This window comes from Patagioenas fasciata, chromosome 10 (genome assembly GCF_037038585.1).
Source record: "Patagioenas fasciata isolate bPatFas1 chromosome 10, bPatFas1.hap1, whole genome shotgun sequence".
Classification (NCBI taxonomy): domain Eukaryota; kingdom Metazoa; phylum Chordata; class Aves; order Columbiformes; family Columbidae; genus Patagioenas; species Patagioenas fasciata.
Genome location: NC_092529.1, coordinates 707906 through 718166, shown reverse-complemented (window position 1 = coordinate 718166; position 10261 = coordinate 707906). Strand labels below are relative to the sequence as shown.

Below are 10261 nucleotides of genomic sequence, written 5' to 3'. Positions count from 1 at the left end.
TGTCCCTGCATCCAGAGGGACCGAGGGTAGGGACAAGCACCACAGGAGACACGGGCGGGTTCCAGTTCCCATACCGCTGCCATGGACGGGATCCAGCTTTGTGCCGAGTCAGCTTACAGAAAAACACACTGCTGGCCTTGAATTTACAGTAGTTAGAACTACAGCTTCAATACCGTATTAAAAAGGGGCAGTTCATTCTTCAACAAAATGTCTTGGTTTTCTTTGAAAGAAGAAAAATAAAAAGGAGTTCAAGAGCAGTCCCGCCCAGCACAACACAAGCGCACACAGGGCATGGCGGTGCTCCTCGGACACGGCGCCAAGCGGTCGTTCTGGTGCTCAAAAAGGCACTTAAAGATAAGAAAACAATTGTATTAAAAACCAACAACAAAACAAAGGAAACCAAAAGGCAATAATTTAATAGAAAGACACTGGAACTGGTACCGTATCTTCAGAAGTGAGAAGGGAGGAAAAAGAAAACCCTGACAAACGTGGGTTTGCTATCAAGTGATCTTTGAGAGTCTATAAAAACCAAACCAAACCCAACCCCGCAGACCGGCGACGTGAACGTTCGCCAGGAACTAAATGGACCAAGAAAAACAAATCACTGGCACCGAATCCACAGCTCTTGTGCCAAACGGGTCCTCCCCTCCCCTCCCCGGGCGTCTGCTGGATCCTCACCCGCCCACACGGCAGATGCGGAACATCTGCTGCACATCTGCTGCACATCTGCTGACCCCGGCCAGCGAGCGCGGGGCAGCCGGGGCGGAGGGGAAGGACCGTGGAGGAACGCGAACAGCAACCCGAACCAGCGGCGGTCGTACAGACATCAACAACGTCACCAGACACGTACAGCAACACCACCTCCCCGCACAGCATCACACGGAGGAACGAGGACAGGTTCACCACATACAGTACTTCTCCCCCACTGCACACTGAAAGGTTAGCTTCGCTTTTTTATTCCTTTTTAATTATTATTATTATGGGGTTTTATTTTTACATTGAGCTACCTACTAAGTGAAAAGTTTTGGTGAGCGGCATTGGCTTTCACCTAATCCTAGCCTACTTTGTACAGTTTACACGCTAGCAGTGATTTCAGCAGGGAAGCGGGTACAGCGGTATTTACAGCGCGGGGCACATGCTGCGGTGGGGGACGCGGTGTCCCCACAGACAGGCTGCGCGGGGCCAGAACGCGGAGGGGCCGCCGGAGCAGCCTCGCTGTGCAGCCGGGACCACGCCGGCCCGTTTCACGCCGGCTCGGACGTAACCGTGTGGAAGAGAGCAAAGGAAACCCCGGGTCATCGCACGGAAACCTGTGCGAGGAGGACAAACCGCAGGAGAAGCACAGAGTGTCTTGAATCCAGTGCTGGCAGGAGAGACTCCGTCATCAAAGTACCATGCAATCCCCAGCGCTTTCTGCATATTCTTTTCTCTGGGTTAAATGTTCAGAGGAAAAAACAAAATGTAGATTATTTTGCATAAACTCAAACTGTTGTATTATATAGTACAGTACAGAAAGTGCAAAATATCGCCCCATCAGAGTGGTTCCGCCCCTGATATGGTCAAATATGGCTCATGCTTTTCATGCAAGAAGATGCAATCTGAATCAAGACCCTCATGTACTGCTGTGCAACTCCAAACGAAGGCACCTCGCCGTACCGGAGCCTCCTCGCCTGTTCGGTCCCATCTGCCGAGATACCATCCGGTGTCGTTTTTTAAAAAAGAACAAAGGAAGTGTGTGAGGAAAGAGAAACGAAGCGTCTCCAAACTGTACCTATCGCTGCTTCCCCACAGGTTTGTCACTAGTCCGTGTCCCTTCTGAAATCTTGAAGACGACGGGGTTCCGTGGAGCCCACACGCAGCAGCGATGTCACGGGCCTCCTGCAGCCGTGCCACCCGCCTCCTGCGCTGCCCCCGCTCCCGTCGGTGCCACCGGCCGGGGAGTCACCAGCGGGGTGTCACCGCACACGCGACGGCGTCTTGGGCTCGGGCTGAAGAGACGCTCCAGCTGCCTGACACACTGCTGGTTCTGAGCTTCCAGCTCTCCTTCCACGGTCAGCAGCAAACACAACCCACTGCATCTCCCCCACACCTTCTTCTTTTTAATGCCAAGAGATGCAGAAAATAAACTCCAGGATTGGCCTTGTATTTCTGAACGCACAGCCGCTCCGGACCTCCACGCACAGCTGCTCCGGACCTCCGCGCACAGCCGCTCCGGACCTCCGCGCACACACGCACACAAACAGCCTGGAAAAACCAAATCTACCCAACGTCTCTAGAGAGGACATTTCAGAGTCAGTTTCTGAGGTAACTCTACTTTGTAAAAAAGTCACTGAATTCTGTACACTTTTTTTAACAGATGCTTCTACACGGAGCGCGCACTCCCCGGCGCCAGCACGCAGACCCGCTGCCTCCTCCTGCCGCAGCACTGGAGCGCGGGAGTGCTGCTGCACGATGGGTGTGCGTACACACGTATGTACACACACACACGCACACGAACACACGTATGTACACACGCACACGTATGTACAGCCATCAGGCCTCGGCCATGCACTTGTTCCCCTTCTGGAGAGTCTCCGATTCCCCGCTTTGCTGGGCCAGGCTTTGCCGAGCTGCCGGCCGCGCTCCCGCCGCGCGGGTGCTGGCTCTCCCTGGCCCCCGCTACATGGTGCCCGATTTATCGGCCGCGCCGCTGGGGAAGAGCTTCTCGGTGGGGGTGACGGCGGGGCTGCCCACCCCCGAGCTGCTGCTGCTGCTGGAGCGGTGCTGCACCACGGGCCGCACCGGCCGCATGGGCGGGGGACGCAGCTGGGCCCCCGCCAGCCGCGCCGACAGCGCCGGCTTGAACGTGGTCATCATCTCGGTGGTGGAGCTGCTGCTGCGGCGCATGGCGGCGTCGGGGTCCCGGATCAGGATGGTGTGGAGGGGGCTGGCGGGCTCCGAGTTGGCGGCACCCAGCGGGGGGTTCTTCATGGGCTCCAGCGTGTCCAAGACCACGTCGGGGGCCTGCTTGGCCGTGTTCTGCCTCTCCAGCTCCCGCAGCTCGTTCAGCGCCGTGCTCATGGTCTTCTCGATGTCCTGTGAACGGCAACAACAAAGGGATGTCAGCACCACGCCGCAGCATTGCCCCGCTCCCCTGCACCCCTGGGAGAGCCCCGCCCTGGCATGGGTGTGGGTCTGGGGTCTCTGACCCCCACACGGTGTGAACTGTGGGGTGTCCTGTGCAGGGACAGGAGCTCGACTCCGTGATCCTTGTGCGTCCCTTCCAACTCAGGACATCCTAGGATTCTACGACCTGAGATGGGGCCTTGAGACAAAGCAGGAGCTTCAGGAGAAGACGCGAAGCCCAAACTCTGGCCATACAGAGTCACCTCGTCTCCCAAGCGGTCTGGTCACCAGGCTCCCTAGGGAGCGAACCCCGAACACCACGGCGATGCGGTGAGCGCCAGCCTGTCCCATCCCCACGGGACAGGCCATCTCCAATCCTCCCCCAGAGCTGAGACTGGTCCTGCCCAAAATCAGCTGTCCTGCAGCCTCTGCCAGACATACAGACCCCGCTGTCCCCGTGCCCCCGGGGCAATGGCACGCATGGGGACCCAAACGCACGTTTCGGGGTGAGCAGCACGACAGCAGCTCACCCTGAATGAGAGAGGCAGCGACGAGGCCGCTCCGTGGGTCTGTCCAAGGACATCCCCTGGCAACCGAACCCAGTCAACTACAAGTGTCCATTTAATGGAAATGACCTCATTGCCTACAACTGCAGCACGGACGGCCTCGTTCACAGAGAGGCCCCAGCTCGGCTTCACTTAAATCTGCCCTAACTGAGTTAAGGCCACTGGCTCGGAAAGAGACCAGAAAGTGACTTACGGCAACTGGATCAATTGTTTAAAGAGTAGCTCTAGTTAACTCTCCTCCTGTCCTTGTGTAGGCCAGTACTTAATCTTATAATGTCTACACAATGCTCAGTGAGCCTCAGATAATGTTCAGAGGATCAGCAGAAGGGAAATAATTGTAAAGTTAGCTCCAATTAATTCTATTAAGCTGCTCAGACAATGAGTGAAATCATTCTCCCAGAGCCAGCCCCCAGGACTACCACGTCCAGCAGCCCTACGGACGTCAGGGTGAGTATTGGTTTATGGCAGCTGAGTGAGCATCTTTTCCACGGCTCAAGAAAACAACCCACAACACAGGGGAATTGTTCATGTTGGGCTCTGTCCTCAGCATCCCCGTCCCTCGGGAGGCTCCAGAGCCCACGGCCACGCTGCTGCCACCAGCCAGCCCGAGGACTCGGTGCACGCAGTGACCCGGCCCCAGGCGGACGTGACACCGTGTGCCTGCTCGAGCACCGCTCAAGGCACCCACTGCACTACCACCAGAACTTTGCAAATTAATCACCGCAAGCACAAGCTGTCGATGGACAGAGAAGCTGGGCAGAGAGCTGCAGAGCGAGAGGACAAGCAGTGCGGCTGGTGGAAAAGCAAAGCGGACAGCGAGAGCTCTTCCTGCCATCATCGTAATTACCCACTGAAAGCAGCTATTTGACGTTAACAGTCTGCCGAACACGGTGGCACAGGTGTGCCAGGTGTGGGCACGGCTGGGACTCCACAGCCTGTGCCATGAGGGACCAGCTCCGAGACGTCCCCAGGTTTGGCGTGACCTGACGGACAGCTCACGGCAGGGACAGACAGCAGCCCGTGCCGGAGGTAACGCCAGTTTAACTGACGGCATAGTGCAGCGCTCATGATGCCGGATGGCTGGAGGTGTCATATGGGGGCGATTTTGAGGTCCTAGCTGCAAACAGCCAGTCACAAACCTGAGGCACTCTTCTCCACACACTGAGCATCAGTCCAATTGTGATCTGGCAAATCCAGTTTTCCCCTCCTAAGCTCCTTACAGAGCATCAGATGAAGATAATGCGCTTCCCTCTCTGCGGGAGGAAAGAGCCGCCAGTGCATTTTGGTGGTGGATCGAACGCTTCTGCAAACTGGTTTGAAGAAAGGAGGTTTGTGGAGGAGGCAGGAGCCCCTAAGTGACCGGCTGAGGCAGCTGCAGAGCCGAGCAGCTGCTGGTGGCTCCTTTTCTCCTTTAACTATCAGGGCCAGACCAGCACTGCGGTTCTGAAGCGTTCCGAGATGGAAGCGGCTCTGCGGCACATCCCCAGGGACTCTCATCTTGGGCTCTCGATCCCCCTGGGCACCGAGAGCCGCTTCACAACCCCCTTACCTCAGCGAGTGCTTCAGCTTCTAGAGATTTCTGATCTCCGAGACTACTGTGTCTGGTCGATCCACCGGCCGGCCTCAGCGGGTGCCCATCGGACAGGGCCTTCCTGTCCGGGAAATTGATGCTGCCCGCGCTGCCGAATGTCGCCATTCTGCGCTTTTCGGGGCTCTCGATCCTGCCCCTGCTCAGCGGGATTTTGTGGGGGCTGCTGGGGCAGGCGGCCGCCCGCGGAGGAGTGTCCATGGCGGGGCCCATCCCGCGGGGCGGGCTGTGCGTGTCCCCCCCGCTGCGGCGGCGAGGGATGGCGGCGCCGTCGGACCTCAGCCTCACTCTGCAAAGAATCCACCACAAGACCCGGTCACCGCCTGTCAGACGGAAAGCGCCTGGTTGCATGCTGTCAGACAACGGCTCAGCTCGGGGAGCTCGGATCAAACCGAGCTCCAGCCTTTCAGCTCCAGAAGACCAAGGCAAGAGGGAAGACAGACATTTTAGCCAGAGCCAAGCAAGGGACAGCATTGTGTCTCCTTTGCTTGTTAGGATCTACATTAGCAGAGCACAGGAAAACCCGCAGCATGCGCACACTGTCCTGCAGCACTTACTGGAGCCTCCCCTTCTGCCTTGCCCTGCACCGCACGCCGAGTCCCCACGCCAGACAGCGACCACCTCTGTGTCTGTATGAAAACCAGAGTTTCCTTACCGGCCCATCACTCCCCCAAAGCCATAGTCCACAATGTGATCTGTTGGAGACTGGATGTCGTTCTTGGAGGAGGCTTTGTCGTCCAGCAGCGGCCCGCTGCTCGCCTCGCTGTCGGCCTTCTGGCTCAGGCTGTCGGAGAACGCGTCGTCCCTGGGGAAAGGAGCCGCGTCAGTAACGCTCTGCCCCACGAGAGCGGCCGGGCCAGGCGCAGCGCGGGCCCAGCACCACCGGGCTGCGCCACGGCCACCGCTTCAGGCAGCCCCCAGAGCTCGGAGAAAGCGAACATCGCGCCTGCACGTCCCCCTGTGCTGCAGGGGCCATTTTGTGGAGTGCAGCTGCAGCACTTGTGACAGAAGTGGCATCTGTGACGGACCCCGGGACCGGCCCACGGGCCAGCTGGGCACCGGACAACACCAGCCCAACGCACACAGGGGACAAGGCCAATATTAAGCCTGGCTCGTGCCACTTTGGGGAGACAATGCCAGATGCGGTTCAGCACACTCAAGTGCAGCATTTAGTGCTTGGCTGTATCAGCCTGAAGGAGAAACGATCTGAGCCAGCACATGGCGAGGCAGATGCGAGCGGCCCAGACTTCTCGCCAAAGTGGTTAAACCTCAGAAATGCGACCACCTCCTGTAGGCGGCTGACGGGGACCCTGCGCAGGTGCGCGACCCGAACACCCGGATCAACACGCGCCGCTGCACTCACATGTCCTGCACCACGATGTACTGGTGGGGTATGAGCCCGTCCACGCCGTTGTGCCTCCCTTCCCACCAGTCCTCCGACGCCCGATGGTACAGGAGCAGCGAGGCCCCTTTCTTAAAGGAGAGCTCCCGAGGAGAGCGCCCAACGTAGTCAAACTTCGCTATGGCCTCGATCTGCTCCACTTCTGCAGGGGAGAGAGGAGAAAGGCTCAGCTCAGCAACCACGAGGGCACAATAAATCCTAGAGAGACATCTCAGCAGAACAGCAGCGATGCCGCTGCCCCAGCTTCCCGAGAGCACCTTGCACCGACTACAAATCATCTTCCATTTAACCTGATCAATTCTTTTTGTTCTTCCAGCCTTCCTGGAATTTCTCACAGACCCACAAACTACCAGCAGTTACAAAAAGCTACAAACCAGATGGGGAGTAGTTGAAATTTCCCCGCGTGCATTTGGCACCATCGCCAGCACTCCCATTTTCAACCCATAAAGCGATTCCTTCGGTTACAGAACCCCACTACACTGCAGACCGAGAGCTTCTCAAGCTGTGTCAGATGCCATGATCAAAGCCCTGTTTACCCTCCCTCCCCTTCCTCATCCTGGAGACAGTTTGGCCTGAATTATTGATGAGTAACAAATTCCCCTTGGGGGATCCCATAGAAACGATGATCCCGGCTCTGGCCGGGCAGCTGCTCAGCATCACAGCCCCGGCTCTGCAGACCTGCCCGGCGCTGCCCCTCACCACCCCTCCGCTTTTCTCATTTAAGCTCCACAGACACCAGGGATTCACAGAGCAGGAGCTCAGGGTCTGAAATTCAAGAGGGCTGAGGCAGGACTGTGAGCCGTGAGGCTGCGAGCACAGCCTGGGAAAGGGCAGCGCGGTGGGGGTGCCGGGCACGCAGGTCGGGTGCTCTGGGGGAAACCAGGAGGCTCCCCCAGCCCTGGTTCAGCGTTGGGCTGCGTGGGGCGAGGGAGAGGGCCAGAAGGACACGTAAATTCACAAAATAAACCTGCCCTTCTTCTCCACACTTGCACCACAGTTAATCACCCGGAAACTCCAATTGGAGCCATTAATGTAACCACTGAAGCACAAAATCGGTCAAACGGCAGCTTGCTCTCCATCTTCCAGTCCTGTCAGCTCCTGTCTGGGGCTGAGTGCAGGTCCCGAGCTGCCTGGCCCAGCTGCGCCCGTTGTCCCCTCCCTGCGGCGTCCCCAGCCGGGCACGGTCCCCTGCCGCCCTCCAGCCTCGGCACGCCGCGGTGCTTTGTTGGGCACACAAACACGGCAGCACTGAAGCGCCGGACACCGGCGCAGCTGCCGCCCCGATCGGGAGCGGAGCGCACGCTGCTCTCCCGCCCCGCCGCCCAGCTCGGACCCCGCTCACCGTCATCGCTGGTGTGCGGCTCCGTGCCGTTGTCATGGTCGACCTCGTCGATGGTGCCAGGCTCGCTGTGCGGGCTGTCACTGAAATAAAATACACCCCGCTTTCAAAGAAAGAAGGAGATTCTGTTCCCAAGGCGCTGAGCAAATGTAAGGAAACTCTGGCCCTGGTGACACTTGAGAGAGTTACGGCTTTAGCTTTCACAGGACTGAGATGGCCGTTTTAAATCAGAGCAGATCTCTGAACGCAGAGGACGGCAGACGCTGCACCATGATCCGCAGGCACAGAACATCACGTTCCGTGGCTCATGCACCTTACTTGTATTTGGCGAAACAAACACAAAGTGATACCAAGTCAAAATGTTCCATTCACTCACTCACAGTAAGTCTTAGCATTTTATCTCCCCTCGCATCAGTAAGGATGGCAGCAGGTGACCAGAGCAAGTCTCAGAACTTTATAAAACTTGCACACAAATCAGCTCAAGTCTGTCACAAATACTGGTTTGTTAAACAAGGGCAGATTAAGAGTTGCAATATCCTCCAAACAAACGTGTAACATCACTTACACTTCAACACGGGGGTTTGTTCATGGGGTTTTCCTATCCTGGTACCCCAAGCAGGGCGAACTGCGCACCAGAGAGAGGCGATGGGACCGCACGGAGCCGACCCCGTCCCTGGGTACCATGAACTCACCCGTCTGCTAATGCTGGCAAACAACAGCCACTGGAGTTCGGGTTAGCTCTGCGCTAAGGGATTCCACCAACCAGCAAACTGTGATGGAACTACGGGACTCGGAACTGGCTTAGAATTGACCTAAAACCCTGGCTTGCTCTGAACACGCTTCTGTGAATCCGCAGCTAAAAGATTTTTTTATAAATATTAATATTCATATCGGAAACAATTTTCTCCTGACGTTTCTACTGAGGTGTGTAATGCTGAGTCAGCATGAGAAAAATGAAAACACAAACTGAGTGAAACTGCCTCTGTTTTCATTGGTCAGGCTAAAATGAAAAACAAAACTGATATATGCAAGTAGAAAATATTTGGTTAAGTGCGCAAAATCCTCCTTGTTTTATGGAAGTATTTGTATCTAAGAACCACGCAGGCAGCCTGGTATGCAGTAAGATTCTTAGCCAGTGTAAAACAGCACAAGCACATCACATATATGTCACTTGCAGACCTAATTCGCAACAGGTATCAGAAACACAGGCCTAAAGGCACGTCCGGTCTGCAGAGGGGCCCGTCCGCCCCAGGCTGTGCTCAGCTGCCCCCAGCACCCAGTCTGAGCCTCCCAAAGCTCAGCTCACACCCCAGCCCTCGCGGATCTGCCCGAGAGCCCGGCTGTGAGCCGGGAACCCCGCACAGCACTGGTGCTGTCACCGGCCCCCTCTGACGCACGGTGCCACAGGATCACCCAGCACGGGGAGCTGGCCCCACAGGGACGTCCTGCCCCGTCCTTACCAGTACTCCTCCCCGCCAGTCATGCACTTCTCGTAGACGGGTCCTTCCAGCTCCCTGTGGCTGGGGAAGATGCCCTCGTGGTTAATGATGATGGTTTTGATGACCTCGTTGACGTGGGCTTGGCAGGACACGGGATCCTGCCCGTCCGGGATGTGCATCAAGGTGGGCCCGAAGCAGATGGCCAGGTTGTAGGGATCCATCATGTTCTCGTCGCTGTACTGGGACAAGCTGCAACACCAGCGTCAGGGAGCTGCGGCACAGGCTCCGAAACCCCCCAACAACCCCCACTGCTCCAGAAATCACAGCTCGGGGCTGGCTGCATCCTCCCCAAACACCCCACGGCTCCGCAGGGCCGAGGGAGCAAACAGCTCCCCATGGCCATGCCAAAAAGGACTGGTCAGCAAAGATGGGGAAGCCCTGAAAAGAGGGAGGGCGAGGAGAAACTCGGTGAAAGAGGGAACAAAAGACTCACTGGTTAAGGAAAGCAAAAAGGTATCTCATGACAACGATGACGGCCCGAGGCAGAGTGACGACGATCTGCTGGATCTGGTGCACCCTCTCGGTGGGGTTCTCGATTTCTGGAACACAGGGACACAAGCACATCTTCAAACCTGCTCAGCACAGACAACACGCGCCAGAGGGGCCGTTCCAGACCCAGCAGCCCACGCCGAGAGGAGAACAACGGCCCGTTCCCAGCTTTTATCCACTGGTTTGGCACTGAGGTGCAGGCAGAGAATCGAGCATAGTGCTCTTCTGCAGGTGAGTTCACACGGACCTTCAGATTCAGTATAAACAGTAAAT

At 57.1% G+C, this 10261-nt stretch overlaps 1 protein-coding gene across 3 annotated transcripts in view; it reads right to left on the bottom strand.

The window, feature by feature from the left end:
- Positions 1 to 395: 395 nt before the first annotated feature.
- Positions 396 to 10261, bottom strand: part of SRGAP3 (SLIT-ROBO Rho GTPase activating protein 3) — a 77512-nt gene continuing 67646 nt past the window's right edge. For all 3 annotated transcript variants that reach the window (XM_071812891.1, XM_065845185.2, XM_065845186.2), the window contains 7 exons: positions 9933 to 10038; positions 9461 to 9688; positions 8004 to 8083; positions 6623 to 6803; positions 5915 to 6064; positions 5221 to 5548; positions 396 to 3075 (listed from right to left, as the gene is read on the bottom strand). In XM_071812891.1, coding sequence (XP_071668992.1) covers positions 2659 to 3075; positions 5221 to 5548; positions 5915 to 6064; positions 6623 to 6803; positions 8004 to 8083; positions 9461 to 9688; positions 9933 to 10038 — 1490 coding nt within the window. In that variant the 3' untranslated portion in view covers positions 396 to 2658. The remainder of the gene's footprint in view (positions 3076 to 5220; positions 5549 to 5914; positions 6065 to 6622; positions 6804 to 8003; positions 8084 to 9460; positions 9689 to 9932; positions 10039 to 10261) is intronic.